The sequence below is a fragment of the Sinocyclocheilus grahami genome, unplaced genomic scaffold, assembly GCF_001515645.1.
Source record: "Sinocyclocheilus grahami isolate Dianchi unplaced genomic scaffold, SAMN03320097.WGS_v1.1 scaffold344.1, whole genome shotgun sequence".
Taxonomy (NCBI): Eukaryota; Metazoa; Chordata; class Actinopteri; order Cypriniformes; family Cyprinidae; genus Sinocyclocheilus; species Sinocyclocheilus grahami.
In genome coordinates this window covers 2,403,567-2,420,936 of record NW_015505523.1, presented here as the reverse complement: position 1 = coordinate 2,420,936, position 17,370 = coordinate 2,403,567, and the positions used below count along the sequence as shown (strand labels likewise).

Genomic DNA, 17,370 nt, shown 5'->3' with positions numbered 1-17,370 from the left:
TTAAACATATAGGAAGATTTCTCTTTTGGTTTTAGGATATTTATAAATGTCACTTAATTAATGGAGGTTAAATGTTGTGACTTCTTTTGTTTGGTTCAAATTGGTGGTGTGCTTGAGAACAACCATCATTTCGCATCTCTTGCAATGTGCAAATTTTGTTACTAAGATACTGCAGCTCCGTTGCCATGGGTGCAGAGATACAGAGATGGTCAAGTATCAGCTACTAGTATAAACCCCTAAATAAAAAAATTAAAAAAGAATAGAAAAAGACACAACGACAGGGATACTACAAGTGAAACACACTGTGCATTTTTGTTACCAAAATTCGGTTTTGATCACATTCTGAATATGGAGTCCAAATTAGGATGGATTTTTTTGTGCCATACACAGCATAAGCCAAGAAGACCTTGAGATTTTTCCTGGAAAGCTGCTGGATTCAATGTGAGATAATTACCCAAGTGTTCTTTCGATTCTTCGAAAATGACCAAAGTTCAATGCATATTAAAAGACGTCCATGTGAACAGATTATGAGCATTACACATCTTCTCCAAGAAATCCCATCCCCCATCTTTCTGATTTCAGCAGATGGCCGTGCCACCCACGTAATAAACAAAAAAGTCCAGTGGGAGCTCAAGGGTTAGGGTGACAGTTCCCTCTCTGCAGAGATCTGTCTCCCAAGGGCCAGGTCCACATCATCCAGCAAAACTTTTCATCAATATTGATAGCATATGTTCTGAGCGACGTCAAATGCTGTGGCTGTCCAACAGTTCTATCATACAGCCTCCTATGTGCATCCATTATAGTTCAAAAGCTAAAAGATTTTGTTATTTGATCAGTAATGGCCATAATCGCACAGGCTGGACATAAAAAAAGAGGAAAAAGACAGTATTGAGGCAGATAATGGCAGTCAGATACCACATAGGATGTGAAATATTACAAACAGGAAGTGTGAGTCAGACTTATTTAACCTCAGGTCAAAAAAAACAAACAAAAACTGACACATCACCTCTGGAGGTGATGGATGGATGCCAGAACCAAAATACAAGCAGGCATCTGATGCCCCATAGTATTCTCAATTAATGTTCTTTAAAAGTTACAGAAGTCCATCGAACACATATGGATCTGTCTGTCCTTGAGCAGTATATTTAGAATCTTATAGAAAGCGGTTTGAAATAAATGAGCACTGTTGCTGGGTGTTAAAAATAGCCTGAGCGACTAAGGAGAAAGGAGAAAGAAAAAAGCAAGCGCAGTTACAAGGCTGCCGTTTGAACAGGCTTCATCAACTGTAGGAGATGTGTAGGCGAGAACTTAGCTCACGTACGATCGCTGTTCGATGTTTAAAACTTTTGTAAACACACAAAATGTATGCATGCACTTCTCTACAAATAAAGAAGCCATAAAGAACCACCTTTGGTTCCCCAATTTATTTTTCAGTGAGCAGATCTTAAAAGATTTCAAGAAAACATTTTTGATTTGCTGAAAATGTTCTCATCCTCAGGCCATCCAAGACGTAGATTAGTTTGTTTCTTTATTGGAACAGATTTGGAGAAACTTAGCATTGCATCACTTGCTCACCAATGGATCCTCTGCAGTGAATGGGTGCCGTCAGAATGAGAGTTCTGATATAAGAACAGATAAAAACATTTAAATAATCCACAAGACAGACATAAGAAATTCATCAAGTTTTTAACTTCAAACCTTTGGGTTCCTCTATTCATAATACTGCTTTCTGTAGTGAAATAGTGTCTCATCTGAATGAGGAGAGAAATATGCACAGATTAAGCACTCTCATTCTGATGGCACCCATTCACTGCAGAGGATTTTCAACATTATTTTTATTTTTGAGTATATATATATATATATATATATATATAAATCATTTTTTCTTCGTAGCATGAGGAACATTTTAAATATCTAAAGAACCTTATTTGCGACTTTTAATGTGAGAAAGGTTTCATGGACGTTCTTAATGAAATCCATGGATGCCAAAAAAGAGCCTTTATTTTTAGAAGTGTATGGAACTAAAGTCTTAATAAGCTCTCAGTCTTAACTACAGTAAAATGCATTCTTGTTATGAATCAATGGGGTAGGTCATGATGTCACCGATATAATTACAGAATGATTTGGCAATATAAAGGGCTCAGCAGATAAGATCCCCACTTCATCACAATATATTGTTTACATGTGATATGAATCATGACATGGCATGTGGCTTTTAATACATGTTACTTTAGATAAACAAAGTTTGTTGAGGTCGAGCTTCAGATGATGACCATTACCATCCTCAGTCTTGTCCTGCTCAGATATTTTAAAAGAAGTGTTGCCAAGCAACAGATCATGTCTATTCTTTAAAGTAAAAGAGTGAGGACCTTGATTCTTCTGGTTTTAAAATAAACATGAACATAAAGAAGAAGAAACTGTAAAACCAGACAAGTGTCCTTCAAACTGTTCATTCACTGATTTCTCCTTATCTTCCCCTTCCTCTCTCTCTCTCTCCAGTGAAAACTATTTTCTGCTTTGTTTCGTTATTCACATGTAAATTTACTAAGAAAAAAGAGAAAGGAAATAGAAACACTGAATATGAGCTATATTGAGTTTTCAAATGTGAAATTACTTTCTCAATAGTTTTAAACTCCTAGTATAAAATATTTTTGATTTGTTAGTAATCAGTAGGCTGATACTATAAATAACATCAACTCTTCTTGAAATGCTTAACCATATGCATGACTTGGCCTACATTTTGTGGCCTGTTTATTAAAAGTATAAATATAAAATAAGAAAAAAATATAGCAGGCTGATATAGCATGCAAATTTCTAATTTAATCCATTTAAACGAACTATATTTAAATGATTTTTTTATCTGCCTTATTTATAAAATGTTAATTGTTCGAAAAACTTTGTTTTGATATGTTTTGTCAGTAGGGGGCGATCATACAATGTCAACCCTGTTACCATCATTTTCTGTAGTAAACAAATGATATATATTTTTAAAAAAAATGTAAAAACATCAAAACAAAAATCGAACGTGACCTTAAAAATTAATCGTATTTTTAATATAACAAAATATAACAATACAGCTTGTTTCAAATTAAAAATTATATTACAACATGTATTATTTAAAATAATACAGTATATTTACAAATAATTTTTCTCTTATAATCATACAAGAAATCGTTTTCAGATCACCTTATCAAACTGTAAACCCACCACAGCCTATATTCGTGATGCGTCTCTTGATTTAACTGCAGTTTGCTGTAAAATGATATTTCAATGATCATGCTGCGTGTGGGGGCAGTCGTGGGATAAAACACTTATTTTCTTAATCGTGGTTATTGTTTGTTTTCTATTTTCATTGCATGGGTGGCTTGATGTAATTGCTGATGTAATTGCTGATTGTGAGTTATCAGCCTCCTACTAATTGCATTGATGAAGAAGCAATAACCACAGGCGCATCTACAGTTTTCAATTAGCATCTCACACTGAAATTCATTGACATGAGATAGTCTATAAATTCTTACACCTAATCCCGTCCTCAAATAACAGCATTTAGTAGCAAAATGGATGGATGCATCTGCTCTGAGCGCGCAACAGGGTGGAGAGTTTGGACCACTGCCTTCGTCTAGATTTGTCCAAATTTGGCTTTGTGCGTTTAAAGGGATCCCATATTTATCCTACGTCACTATCACAGCAGCAAAAAGCAGAGATGCTTGGAGATCAGATTCAAATCCATTTATGCACGCCCCCTCCCAACATTTCTTCAGGCGCCTCTATATAAAGGATCTGGAGGCAATGTTGCCATCAGAAGCTTCACGCGAAAGCGAGAGAGAGATCCATAGCATACCAACAGTACAACTTAAGAGACGACAGAGGATATATGGGCAAAGAAAAAATGTTTTTCTCAATTATTGAGTAGTTTAAAAAAAAAAGATATTATCCGAAACTTACAAGAAGTGGCGTCTGCCCCAAATGATGGCTGAGTAGCTCTAACCGCAGGCAGTTTTTTTTGACGCAGATTATTCGTCCGTTCCAACGATTTTTTTGGAATCGACAAAATGTACCGGTCCACTAAAGGAGCCTCAAAGGCTCGGAGGGATCAAATCAACGCAGAAATTCACAACTTGAAAGATCTTCTGCCCATCTCCGATGCCGACAAAGCTCGTCTTTCCTACCTTCACATCATGTCCCTAGCCAGCATTTACACAAGAAAGTCCGTCTTTTTCTCTCAAGGTAGGGTTAACTTAACAAGGACTTTTGAAAATTATACTGAGAGATTTTGAATGGAGTTCATGAGTTGCCATTCGAATATAAAGTTATGGATGTTGCGTTAGCTCTTCAGATCAGTGTATTTGCTTTTAGTTTCTTGAAAGGTTAAAAAGTTATTGACCATTACATGGTTTTCTAAAGAACATAAAATCTGAATCAAAATCATTTTAAAACCTTAATTTTTTTTACAAGCATAAAGCAGATATGTCATATCTGAGGAATCTCTGTCTCTGTCCAGAGTTCTGAAAGTTGCTGGTCTCTGTCTATGGTGCTGATTTTGAGCTATTTGTGTGGATGTTGCTTTAGATGACTTTCTCATCGCTTGAGATTAAGAATTTGTACTATGTACATACAGATCTTTATTTTGAGATTTCCATGTTTTGTCTTGATCAGTGGCAGCAGGTCATGACGTGAGCGGAAGCGTCCTGTCTTTGCCAGAACTCTCGGATCTGCTGCACACACTACCAGGGTTTCTCCTAGTGCTGACCAGTGAAGGAAAACTCCTGTATCTATCGGACAATGTCGCAGAGCACCTTGGCCATTCCATGGTAAGAAATCAATTGTAAAATAAACAGTTCATCTAACTTTTTAGTGCTTTGTTAGGAACTGGTGCATGCTAAAAATAATTATTTGGGCTTCATTCAGGTGGATCTGGTGGCTCAGAGTGACAGCGTGTATGATATAGTAGACCCAGCCGACCACTTCATCATGAGAGGCAACCTTGTGCCAATCACCACACCTGACACAGGTAATTTACACTGTTGGTTTGACACCTTCTTTTAACTTGAATAATTTGAGATGTATTGTGCATGATGTAAAAAATGATCCCTTCATTTGTCACTCTTTTTTTATTCTAGACCGTCTCTTTCGCTGCCGCTTCAGAACTTCAAAGTTTGTAAGGAGACAGGGATCAGGCAACAAACTGACATTGGTTCGGGCACGCTGTCTGCCACCTCCATACCACACATCCTCCTACTGGACCTCCAATCCAGTGTGGGTGTGTTTTTGCTCCCCACTGGAGTCCAGCGTACCTCAGGTTTCGTCAGCTACGAATCCTCTCCCCACCCCTCCTGCGGAGCAGTCTTTCCTCCTGTCCTGTTTCCAGTCTCAACACAGCCGGGACATGAGAATCCATGCTGCTCAGGACAGGTACAGTATGAGTCCTGTGAATGTCCCTGTCGGTATATGACTATGTATTTGAGAGTGAGGGAATAATCCTGTTGTCTCTCTCTGACAGTGTGAGTGTGTACCTTGGCTATGACATAGAGACTCTGCGTTCTCGCTCATGGTACAGTCTGATTCATCCTCGTGATCTCTCTCACGCCTCTGCACAACACTGCACCCTGTGTGAGTACATAACTTTATTCATTTATTTTTTACATTTGACACCATATATCAAAATGCTGGTCTAGTAAATGTGGTTTGTTAATTGGTCATTCTGTCCTATTTCAGTACATGAAGGTGGGGAGAGGCAGGTGGAGATGGTGGTCCAGATAGAGGCAGCAGATCATTCATGGGTCTGGCTTTACATTGTTCTTCAACTGGAGACTGGAGCATATCCCATCAACAGCCACAACTACGTTATAAGGTATAAAGGCTACCAGCTTTTAAGTTTAATATACTATACAATAAAAACAATTATATTTACAATTTTAGTAAAATTATCATTATTAAATAATAAAAATGTGCTTAATTTGATTTTTAATTTAATTAAACTTAATTGTATACATTATTATTATTATTATTATATTATAAGAATATATTCTTATATCTTATATTCTTATATTCTTATTATTGTATACATTATTATTATTATTAATATTTAATATTTAATATTAATATTATTAATACTTATTTTTATTAATAGATATAATATTAATATTATTATTATATTAATAATAGTGACATATCATTTTTAATGATTTTAATAAACTTTTAATAATGGTAATATTAAGTATTATTATTATTATTATATTCATATTTATGTCATAACATTTTTACTGTCTTTCATAAACTTTTAATAATGATAATATTAAGTATTGTTGTTATTATTATTATTAATATAGTAATAATAATAATTTATTATTAATACAATTTATTATTATTATTGAAACTTAATATGTTTTTAAGATGTTTTATAATATATTTCATATGTTTTATTATATTTAATATATTTAAATACTATGATTTATAATAATAGTATTTATTTTCAAAAAAAGCTATCTTAAACACATTTATGAAATAATTAACAATCTGTCATTTTCTCTACCCTTCTCTCAGTGAGTCTGAAGCCTGGTCGGTGCGTCAGCAGTTGTGTTCAGAGCAGAACCAGCTGGCTCTCCTGTACCAGGAGGCACGCCAGAGCTCTGACCCCCTGTCCAGCCCAGACCAGGTCTTCACACCCAGCAGCAGTGGCCTGTCCTCCCAGTCCTTTGACTTCAGCTTCACCACTTCTGGCCGGAGCTCCTCTGAGGAGCTCCCTAGCACCTCTGCCCCAACCAGCATGGCACTCGACCCTCTTCAGGGCTTTTCTCAGGACGAAGAGAGCCATCCACACCTGCATGGCGGTCACCAGATGTGGAGATCAGCCATGACTGTTTCCCCTGAACATCTAAGCAACACCCCGAGTCTTTCTGCAGTTCCCCAAACCCATGTCACCCCTCCACCCCTTCCTCCGTTCAAACCTCCTCCTAAGCGCCAAAGCTCAGAGGAGTTAATTTGCACACCTCCTTACACCCCAAGACTCGGAAGGGGGAGTTTCATGTTTGGTGATGAGACCTTTACATCAGACCATAGCAATGTAGTCAAAATGAGGCAGTCTATAACCTCAGCGTCCCTTCCCGCAAGCATCGGCCCTACTCAACATTGCCGCAAACGCCTATACGAAACATTACCGCCTACTCCAGACAGCCCAGGCAGTGACGAATGCATTCTCATGGCGCTGCCGGAGATCAGAGGACCTTTGTACGTAGACGTCCCCCATTTCCCATTCTACAATCTACCCGAAGGCCTTTTAACCCCTGAGGCCTCGCCCACCAAAAAGCCCTGTTTGAGTTTCTTCCCTCGGGAAGACGATTCGGAAAGAGAGCGAATGGAGATCTCGCTCCTGGCTCAGTACATTAGCACTTTAGCTGAAGGTTTCTGTCACAGCCACCCACAAAACACATCGGCTCCACCTCTTCACGCATCTTTTGAGGGCCCAAACTCCTCGCTGGCTCACATTGATGTCTTTATGTTTGAGGAGAAAGCAGTAGATGGCATCCCACTTCCAAATCTGCCATCCACCTCCCCCGTACCTCCCTCGACTTACTCATCAGAGCTGTCCTACGCTCAGCGCTCCCCGAGCCACAGCTCCCCTGTCCATGCTCAGGAGGAGGTGGCAACTCTGAATGGTGTACACCACCTCTGTAGCGTCCAGCCGACGCACCATAATCGCATGGCCGCGGGTGGGCTGCAGGAAGCCGAGAGACCCGACGAGGAAGTGAAGACGATGTCCACCCCAGGGTCCACCGCACTTCCTGCCCTCACTCCTGCTCTGCCTTGTGCCCAGTCCCTCCTAGAGGAGCTGGTCACCATGGAACCTGTGTTTGGGGCAGCCGCCCCGATGACTCCTGCCGAGAGGCAACAAGATGAGTTGTATCAACTCCCTCATCAAGGAGGACACCAGATCTTCTACCAAGGTGAGAAACGGTGGCATTTTTTGCAATTTTAGTATGTCAGTATCTCAAAGTTTTTGTGTCTAAACTGTGCTTTTTCTCTCTCCTTTCCGACAGATGGAACCAGTGATCACATGTTTTAACATAAGTCTGTGACTTAATCAATGAAGTATGGCATATTGTCAACTTTTACGAAGCTATTTTTCTGGGATAATGTGGTAGATTTAAAACAAAGTGTGTAAAAAAGGATTATTTATGTTTATATTTCAATATCATGAAGTCACATGAACATGCATCCTATTCATATTGGACTGTCACTTTGGGGAAAAGTACTTAAAGTAACATAAAGGCAATTGCCACTTTGTATTCACTTATAGTGAAGACTGTGTTTTACTGAAAGAATAGGTTTATGAATCACAAGTGTATCTTTAAACCATCGTAGAGTTCTACGACCAAATAGAGGATTGATTCCTACCTACAATACTCTTTCTATTTGCTCTTCATTGTGTCATTGCATGAAAACCATAGAAAATACTTATTAAATAAACAATACAGGATTGTCTTGAAGTCTTAAAATGAAAGGTTACTGGCATTGATGGTTCCATGAAGAACATTAGACACTTTAAATTGCATGAAAGGTTCTTTCTAGTGGATATACAAATGTTCTGGTTGACTGAAAATTCTTTGAGGAACCCGAAATGGTTCTTCTATGCCATCGCTGTGAAAACCTTTCTTTTAAAGAGTGCATTCGATGTACTATATGTTCTTGTACACAAAGAATATCCTTGAATTTTATGCGCTCTTGTTTTCCAAATATGTATATGAGAGTCAATTAAATGCATCAAAGCGAGGTTCATTGGTGTGTGCTCATTGTTGCTGCCCCCTCCATTGTTCGCTTTCATTCACTGCCTTTTTAGTGTGTCTCCATGGTTTCCTAGGACAGACTGACGCAGATGATGAGGTGCTATCTGTTTTTCCTAACGTATGCTCTTGACTCAGAGGCACAGTAGAGACAATCAGCCTCCCACACACACACACACACACACATGCATATATGTCCACGAACGCATGCTGTACAGTGAATAGTCAGCCCACACTTTCCCATTATACCTGAAAGCTCACGATAATACCCTATATGGCCTTTCCTGCCTTTCCATTTTTTCCTCTTGTTGCTGGGGAAGCGAGATCTTCCTTTCACAATCTCCACCCCCGGTGCCCCTAAATCATTGTTTGCTTGTCAGTTATCCAGTTATGCACATTTCCATCGAGTCCGACGTCCGGTGCTGCGCTGATCCTCCCACATGGGCCCATGGGCCAACTTACCGCCCCGTGTCCAGAAATACCCCACGAGTTTCATCTGAATAAAACTCTTCTTATGTCTTCTCTTCCTGTCCTTGTGAGAATGATGCACTTTCAGCAATGAAGAGGAATAAAAATAGACTGGACTGAAAAGAGGAGGAAAAGAGGGAATGGGGAGCGCTTGGAAAGTGCACAAGGACTTTTAGGTGCTTATTCATCCTGCTTTCCTCCCACTCATCCAATCAGTCAGCTGAATTTCTTTTCATCCTCCCTCTTTCACACATCTGTGCTTTATCATTGATACCGTCCTATTCATTAGGACCCTCTCTCCTTATGACTCACCCTTACCTTAAACTCGTCTCTCCCTTCTCTGCTCTCTCGCTCTTCATCATCCTCCAGATACATCCAAACAAACAACCCGTGCCCACTTAAATCATAATAGAAATGCAAAAATGAAGATGCTCTCATCTTGTTTTCTGGAAAGTATGATGAAAACAACCACCTACATTGTCTGTACTATTCAAACGTACAAAACATTTCTATTCTTAAGCTCTAATGCTAGGGTGCAATATCAAAAGAACAATTTTCTCAACAAATAAATTATATTGGCAGATATACAGCAAAACAAACCTTTGAAAAAAGTAGGCAAGCTGTCTTCATCCTGGGGCTTGAGACGATGTCTTCAGTTCTCCACCACTCACGAAAGGCCTGCATTGCACCAACATGAAACTTTACTCAGTGTCAGTGGTGACTATGATTTCACCAAGTACAACATCCTTGTTGATCCTGGAACAACATTCCTATCAACCAATCAGAATTGAGGGATAACGTTTCAGGAAATATCTGTTTTAGGCTAACAATCAGGGTTAGGTGCTTCTACACCCTTGTTAATCAGCTATCATTTCACACTGTTCTTAGGAATAAATTATGGGTAGGGTTAGGTTTAGGGGTAGGGATTGGGTTAAGTCTATATTTTTGGACAGTTATGTTGATCCAGGCTCAACAAAAGATGTTGATCCAGGAACATGTCTTACTTGATTTGTCAGTATATACTGTAAAGACTGCTCAATGCTGACGTTCAGTGGTCATTGATGGAAATTGTAATGCTTGTGAAAAAAAGAGTATTTATTATCAAAAAAATGTACTTTAAAAGTATATGGTTTCGTGCAAACTGAATGTAATGTTTAGTTATGACGTACAACACAACGTGTAGGGCACCTTTAATTTTACATTATTAAATATAAACAGTTGATGGTCGCTATTAATCAGGGTATCTTCCGTCCAATCAATTTTTGTTTTAATATTGAAATCTGAAAAATGAAAAACGGGCACATATTTCGTTTTTCAATTATTCAAACAAAACGAAAAATCAAGAGTCCGGATTAATTTTTCGTTTTTACATTCAGGGATAGAAAACGAATAAAGAACTTGAATATTCGGTCTCTACATGTGGGCGGGAATGAAACGCCCCTCTCTGCTAATTGGTCAACCAAACATTACAACATAATAATAGTCCTAAAAAAAACCTTAATAATAGTCCTCCGCTTCTATTGATTCTTAACATGTTTATTTCTACTACATTTTATCTCTTCATCAGACAGCCAGATTAATGAATACCCTGATTCAATTGAAATCCATAGTATTTTTTTCTGTATGGAAGTAAATGCAGACCATCAACAGTTTGTTTTCCCATGTTCTTCAAAATATTTTTGTCTGTGTTCAACAGAGGAAAGAAACTCATACATGTTTAGAACAACTTGAAAGTGAGTAAATAATGACAGAATTTTCATTCTTGAATAAAACTTGTCATACAACTTCCAGAAAGTTACACCACAGAAATATTTTCTTCAAACCCCACAAAAATATCAAAATAATTCATAATTCATATTTTAAGATGTGTTCATCACAAAATAGGTGTATTTTTGTATGAATTGAATTGACTAATGTATTCTTTTTGGGGTAATTTAAATAAGAAGTACTTAAAAATCACCCCTTGTATTATTTGTAAAAAATAAATAAATAAATTACCAGATTTACCCATTCACTAGGTGGCGGTATTAGGCAGTTCAGTCGTGAGCTCGTCACTGGTCTAGGATCGAGGAAGATTCTTTGGGTTCAAAGAATTTTCAATTTGGCGACGTGCATGTTGGTTACATAACAGTGAGGGTGAGGAATTCGTCCTTTTTTCCTTGGACTGAAAACTAAAGGCAGCACTTAAGAAACGTCGGACACTTTGTTTTAACACATACAGGTAAATTAAACACAAAGGAATACTTTTACACTAGCACAGTGTATTTCACTATCATTCACAGTAACCATATATAGTATATACACATATGATTTGATTTTGCAGTTGTTCCTACAGATAAATTAAAATGTCTTTTCTTGGAAGTCTGAAACCAATGCTGTCGTCTGTTTTACAGGGTAAGTCTCGGCAGTAGAATTTTGATTAATGTCCTATTGAAATAAATTATGCTACTTTACATTGTGTCATTTTGGCAGCATCACACTCTGCACCTTTCTGGTCTGGACCTGTGTTCACCAGGACCATGGCCACTCTCAATCAGATGCACCGTAAGGGCAGACCTCCCCCACCTCGTCCAAAAATCAGTGCCACTTATGGGCATCCACAGCTCAAAGCAGTAGTGCTGAAGACCATGATCAGGAAACCCAAGAAGCCCAACTCAGCCAACCGCAAGTGTGCACGAGTACGTCTGTCCAATGGTCAAGAAGCTGTCGCGTACATCCCTGGGGAAGGACACAACCTCCAGGAGCACAATGTGGTGCTGATACAAGGAGGGAGAACACAGGACTTACCAGGGGTCAAAATCACTGTGGTCAGGGGCAAATATGACTGTGCACATGTCGTGAAGAAGAAACAGTAATTACTAGAACTGCGTATAACTGCATATATGACTGTAATAACTTGGATGCCAACAATTAAACTTTGTCTGAAATGTAAATAATGATGGTCAAGCTTAATTCATACAGATATTCCAGTCCAACAGTGATCTGATCCTGCGGTGTTATTTTCACTGAGTTTGTTCAAGTAGTATTTCTGGTTCTTGTTTTGCAAGAAATGTTATCTTTGTCGATCAACTCTATTTGACAGAAGTAAAAGAAGGTGTTTGTCTCAACTTTTACTATTTCCGGACATGTTAAGTAACTATTGTTTAACAGCAGATTATGAGTTGGTTTATCCTTTTGTACAAAATGTCATCTGCATGCCTGATACAACATGCTGTGCAAACAATGCCAAAAACACACTGCAGGAATTTGAAGTTATGATAGGCTACAACCTGTAGTATTATCAGCAGCTCGTTTTGCGTAATAGTTGCCTCTGCTTTTCACTATTGGAAAGTCAGAATCCAGTTTGGCAGGGTCCTGTTACTGGGCTTTAGGTTTTCCTCATTTGACTTCAACAACTCTCAGGCTGTGATTCAACATCTACCCCAGGTATGTTTTCTTTGAAAGGGCATGCTAAAATACGTTTGTATATTCTGTAATTTTACATGTAACTAAATTTAGCGAGGGTTATGCTTACAGTAACATTAACGGCAGTCTATACCGGTCGTCTACTGTCGATGCGGCGCAACGCATCCGGTGGACTGCATTAATTGTTCATTTGCCTTGGACTCAGCGCTCGTTTCCGGTGTAAAATAAACTCATACAGAACACATTGTAAAAAACAAACGAACCGTAATATCTTTAGCAATTTTGCTTTAAAAGTATTTTGTTGTTGTCGTTGTTAAAGGGGCAGTTCACCCAAAAATGACAATTGTATTGTTCCAAACCTGTGTGGCTTTCTTCTGAGGAACGCGAAAGACATTTTGGTAACATTAATTGGATGGACAAAAGCACAACTTTTTTCAAAATGTCTTCATGTTCCACAGAAAAAAGAAAGCCTTACAGGATGTTAACTTTTTGGTGAATTATACTTTTACAAAATGTACAATGTATAAACTGGATATTTAGATATTTCTACTAGAAAACAAGACAGAATCTCTGTATTCGTTTTCAGAGCCATGGAGGCCATATATGATGTAGAGGTGACCACGGGCTCCATGACCCATGCAGGCACTTTTGACAATATATTCATTACCTTGATTGGCACACAAGGAGTGAGTGAGCGGGCCAAGCTTGACAGCTATGGAAGAGATTTTAAGACTGGAATGGTAAGATATTTTTAACATTTTATATGAATTTTAACATTTTCAAAAGTTCAAATGTGCTCAGGAAAGTTCTGACTGAAATTAGCCATCAGTTTCTCTTAACTGTAGCATTTTTATTAAAACCTAGAAAGTGAAGTATAAAGTGATTACCAGGTTCACTCTCGCCAACCTGCTGCTTATCAGACTCGAGAAAGATAATTTAATGTTCTTGCCAGAGAATGACTGGTTCTGCTCTCTGGTAAATGTAAGAACTCCTGAGAAAGATGTGATCCATTTCCCATGCTATCGCTGGATGGCAGAGGGGGAAGTGATTGAGCTGCGAGAGGCCAAAGGTTTGTATACGTATCTGTTATTGCATTACTTTTTTTTCCTAAAGTCAGGTTTATCATAAAAATATTACGTTTGTAAAAAAAATATTGTAAAAATATTTCACTTTATCGCTGTTTTTTAACAGTATTTTTGATCAAATGAATATAACCTTGGTGAGCATAAGAGATTTCTTTCAAAATAAGTAACTGAACTGCAGTGCACATCTTATTCTGGTTGGGATTTTCTGTTCATCTACATTTCAGTAACTCTTTTATATTGTCTGACAGCTACACAAATCTATGAAGAAAAATATTCACAACTGAAAGAGCACAGAAAAAATGAGCTGAAGCTTAACAAACAAGTGTACCAGTAAGTTTGCACCAGTAAGATGTGTCTTTGCAATCATTTTGTGGCCTCTTCATTGGTTTAGTGTAAATCTTTGTGTACCTTCTTCTTCCTCAAGGTGGACTGAGTTTAAAACAGGTCTTCCACAGCATGCATTTTTTCAGGAGCCCCTGTCTCTTCCCTCAGTGGTCCGCTTCTCTTTCACTAAAGACATGGACTCAGCTTTCAACTGCTCCACTGCGTGAGTCTTACCGAACATATATTAGTAGAAGTGTTAGTAAATCCTGTCTGGTCATTTCTTTACGCTAATGATGAATGTGTCTTCCAGGCTTGGTGAGATCAAAATGAAGAAACTGGTGAAAAAAACGGATCAGTGGGTTCAAATGGAAGACATGAAGAGTGCCTTCTGGTCATCCAGAACTGCTGTCTCTGGTAAGATAGCTGCTGTTGACATTAGAAGATGTGTTTGATGTAAAACGAGTGAAGTAAAAACTATGACATAATTTGGTGGTTTTGTTATTACAATCTTTTGATAATAGAATATGTGCAGCTGCACTGGATGGATGATGACTTTTTTGGATATCAGCTCCTAAATGGCTCCAATCCAATGATGCTCCGTCGATGCACTGAGCTTCCTCTGAACTTTGCCGTTACTAATGGTATGGTGCAGCCTTTTCTAGAGAGTGGAACTTCCCTTACTCTGGAGATGAAGGTAAAACGAGATCAAATTTGCTCTTTTGCACTCTCTGTGCTCTCAAAATATGTAAGTAATTAACTGTTTAATTTTTAAAAACTCAACAGCAAGGAAACATTTTCTTATGTGACTATAAAAGACTGGCAGATTTACCAACTCAGTTCATCAATGGGAAGCAGCAGTATGTTGCGGCTCCACTTTGCCTTCTGTACAAAAACCAAGTGGGCAAACTTCTGCCTATTGCCATTCAGGTACATTTGATGGGTTTCACAATACTGGACCAAATAAAATATCTACATTAATACTGCCATTTGTACATCTTGCTGTTAGTGCCCTCTAAATAAATTTTTTTAGAAGCAAAATTGCATAATATATTAAGCCTTGTATATCTAAATAAAGTATTTTTAAGTATAAAATATTATTCTTAACCAACTGACTATTTTTTGTTTTTACATATAATTCTAGCAAAATTATTTTTTATGCTTAAAAAAAAAACTTTTATAAAATAAATTAAATAAAAACTTAAGAAAGAAATGGGGTAAATGCATTTAATTCATTTTCAGTTTCATATAACTTATTTAATTTTATTAAATGTTATTATTATTTTTTTATTTGCCAAAACATTACCAAAAGCTTATTACAAACTTTTACATTTTTACCCCACATTAACCACTTTCATAAAAAACAATAATAATAAAAAAAAAAGATAAGTTAAATACAAAAATACTGATGTGTGGCTGACATGGTCAGTAACATAATAAACTAAAAACAAACCTTGTATAAGTAATTTTACAGCAAATGATTAACTAATTCCCATTATGTTTTTCATTGCTGTGTCAGTTGCAGCAACAGGCATCAGAGGACAATCCAGTTTTTCTGCCTAGCGACTCAGAGTATGACTGGCAGCTCGCCAAACTCTGTGTGAGGAATGCCGACTGTCTTGAGCATCAAGCATCTTTCTATCTGCGCACCCATCTGGCTGAGACCTTTACAGTGTCATTAATGAGAAACCTCCCGGCAGCTCACCCTATACATAAGGTACTCAAGATACGAGTGGTATCTGTGTCAATATACTGTTTGTTGCGGCTAGACTTCTTTCTAATACATCTGCAAAAACACATTTTGGCCAAATTAAAAAATCCAGTCCATCAGTAAACATCTGAACAATGCATAACATTCTGCATTAAATTGGATCATAATCATCACTCACAACTCATGTATGTGTTTCTCTCAAAGTTGCTGGTGCCACACACACGTTATACCCTGCAGATAAACACCCTTATTCGGAATAGACTTCTCGGTCCTGTGGGAGCTGTCACTCAGGTATTGATTCAGGATTGTTTTTATTTTCATTTTTTCACTTAGACGATTTCTTAAATAATTAATTTTCACTTCAGAGTACTAGTATTGGTGACGAAGGGATGACCAATCTTATAAAGAAGGCGCTTTCAGACCTGACCTACAGCTCTCTCTGCTTGCCTGAAGACATCAGTGACCGTGGACTACAATCTATTCCCAACTTCTTCTACAGAGATGATGGACTTCGGCTCTGGAGCTTCATAAATGAGTAACATGAATTTACTTAAAATTATAATCTGTGCACCAGAAATAAAACAAAATAGATTACTCAGATTTGCATCAAATCATTTGTTACGTTTCTTTCATGGCATCTTGAAAGCTTTCTTTAATGTGTGCAATACAAATCAGTTGCTTTTGGTATCGGTTCGTAGTTTTGTAAGAAGCATGGTGGAGTTTTATTACCAGAGTGACAGTGATGTGCAGCAGGACACTGAACTCCAGGACTGGATCAAGGAGATCTTTATCCATGGGTTTCTTGAGCAGAGCAGCACAGGTGAATCAGACGATATAGCTTTGGTTATCATAGCTGTGATACCATTATTGTTTTCATCATCAGTGTCCCTTTTCTTCTCATTTAGGAATACCTCAGTGTTTTAGCACAGTGGAGGAGGTCATTAAATGTGTGACCATGGTGATCTTTACAGTTTCAGCTCAACATTCAGCTCTCAGAGCAGGACAGGTAAGTTAAAAATGAACATAAAATGATTCTACTTATTGTAAAATTTAATTAGGATTATGTGTTTCATATATTCTATTTTGTTGCACTTAGTTTGACTATGGTAGTTGGTTTCCCAACGCCCCTGGCTCTTTAAAACAACCCCCTCCTACATCTAAGGGAAGCTCAGACAAAAACACCCTGCTGGACATTCTCCCTGACATGAACACCTCTGCTTATCTAGTATCAGTCTTTTGGCTCCTGAGCAAACCCTCATCAGATTTAGTGAGTGTTTCCTACTCAACTGATTGGATTATCCCAGTTTTTGCATATACTTGAAAATCTCTACAAATCCGCTCTAATTATTTTTGCAGGTTCCACTCGGGCAATACCCGGAGGACTACTTTTGCCAGATGGCTCCCCAAAAAAAGATCAGAGATTTTCAAGCTGAACTGTCCTTTTTTAGCGAGTCCATCAATGACAGAAACAAAGGGCTACAAGTGCCTTACACATACATGTGCCCTGATAACATCAGCAACAGTGTCAGCATTTGATACAGAGTGGTGTGACTGAAGACTACTAAAACATCATGTTTTAATATAAACCAAATGTAGAATC

The 17,370-nt window shown here is 37.9% G+C and overlaps 3 protein-coding genes across 6 annotated transcripts; all 3 read left to right on the top strand.

Annotated features, from left to right (window-relative positions):
• The first annotated feature begins 4,052 nt into the window (after positions 1-4,052).
• On the top strand, positions 4,053-8,062 carry LOC107548203 (neuronal PAS domain-containing protein 4-like). Its single transcript, XM_016228818.1, has 8 exons — positions 4,053-4,227; positions 4,657-4,811; positions 4,909-5,011; positions 5,121-5,412; positions 5,501-5,610; positions 5,716-5,851; positions 6,544-7,943; positions 8,037-8,062. Exons 1-8 carry the CDS (start codon positions 4,053-4,055, stop codon positions 8,060-8,062), a joined length of 2,397 nt encoding a protein of 798 aa, XP_016084304.1.
• A 3,256-nt stretch (positions 8,063-11,318) lies between these two features.
• LOC107548205 (28S ribosomal protein S12, mitochondrial-like) lies at positions 11,319-12,181 on the top strand. 2 transcript variants are annotated; one of them, XM_016228823.1, is made up of 3 exons: positions 11,319-11,469; positions 11,584-11,642; positions 11,721-12,181. In XM_016228823.1, the coding sequence occupies exons 2-3, from the start codon at positions 11,594-11,596 to the stop codon at positions 12,101-12,103; spliced, it is 432 nt and encodes a 143-aa protein (XP_016084309.1). In that variant the 5' UTR covers positions 11,319-11,469; positions 11,584-11,593; the 3' UTR covers positions 12,104-12,181. The 2 variants fall into 2 exon arrangements, with proteins under 2 accessions (XP_016084309.1, XP_016084308.1); XM_016228822.1 differs by having other exon boundaries at positions 11,572-11,642.
• Positions 12,182-12,572: 391 nt separating this feature from the next.
• Positions 12,573-17,326, top strand: LOC107548144 (hydroperoxide isomerase ALOXE3). Of its 3 annotated transcripts, XM_016228700.1 has the most exons (15): positions 12,573-12,674; positions 13,240-13,393; positions 13,518-13,722; positions 13,987-14,068; positions 14,163-14,285; positions 14,373-14,476; positions 14,584-14,756; positions 14,846-14,989; positions 15,579-15,776; positions 15,975-16,061; positions 16,136-16,305; positions 16,469-16,590; positions 16,676-16,776; positions 16,867-17,037; positions 17,127-17,326. In XM_016228700.1, the coding sequence occupies exons 2-15, from the start codon at positions 13,244-13,246 to the stop codon at positions 17,304-17,306; spliced, it is 2,010 nt and encodes a 669-aa protein (XP_016084186.1). In that variant the 5' UTR covers positions 12,573-12,674; positions 13,240-13,243; the 3' UTR covers positions 17,307-17,326. The 3 variants fall into 3 exon arrangements, with proteins under 3 accessions (XP_016084186.1, XP_016084188.1, XP_016084187.1); XM_016228702.1 differs by lacking the exon at positions 12,573-12,674 and having other exon boundaries at positions 13,340-13,393; positions 13,640-13,722; XM_016228701.1 differs by lacking the exon at positions 12,573-12,674 and having other exon boundaries at positions 13,351-13,393; positions 13,606-13,722.
• The last annotated feature ends 44 nt before the right edge of the window (positions 17,327-17,370 follow it).

What these genes read in the sequence shown, in the direction of transcription:
- LOC107548144 (XM_016228700.1), top strand. Translation starts at nt 13,244, where the DNA reads ATGGAGGCCATATATGATGTAGAGGTGACCACGGGCTCCATGACCCAT. An exon ending in ATCCAGAACTGCTGTCTCTG is followed by an intron (nt 14,477 to 14,583) that starts GTAAGATAGCTG and finishes TTTTGATAATAG; the next exon opens with AATATGTGCAGCTGCACTGG. An exon ending in CAGCTCTCAGAGCAGGACAG is followed by an intron (nt 16,777 to 16,866) that starts GTAAGTTAAAAA and finishes TGTTGCACTTAG; the next exon opens with TTTGACTATGGTAGTTGGTT.
- LOC107548205 (XM_016228823.1), top strand. Translation starts at nt 11,594, where the DNA reads ATGTCTTTTCTTGGAAGTCTGAAACCAATGCTGTCGTCTGTTTTACAG. An exon ending in GCTGTCGTCTGTTTTACAGG is followed by an intron (nt 11,643 to 11,720) that starts GTAAGTCTCGGC and finishes TCATTTTGGCAG; the next exon opens with CATCACACTCTGCACCTTTC.
- LOC107548203 (XM_016228818.1), top strand. Translation starts at nt 4,053, where the DNA reads ATGTACCGGTCCACTAAAGGAGCCTCAAAGGCTCGGAGGGATCAAATC. An exon ending in GTCCGTCTTTTTCTCTCAAG is followed by an intron (nt 4,228 to 4,656) that starts GTAGGGTTAACT and finishes TGTCTTGATCAG; the next exon opens with TGGCAGCAGGTCATGACGTG. An exon ending in TGCACAACACTGCACCCTGT is followed by an intron (nt 5,611 to 5,715) that starts GTGAGTACATAA and finishes GTCCTATTTCAG; the next exon opens with TACATGAAGGTGGGGAGAGG.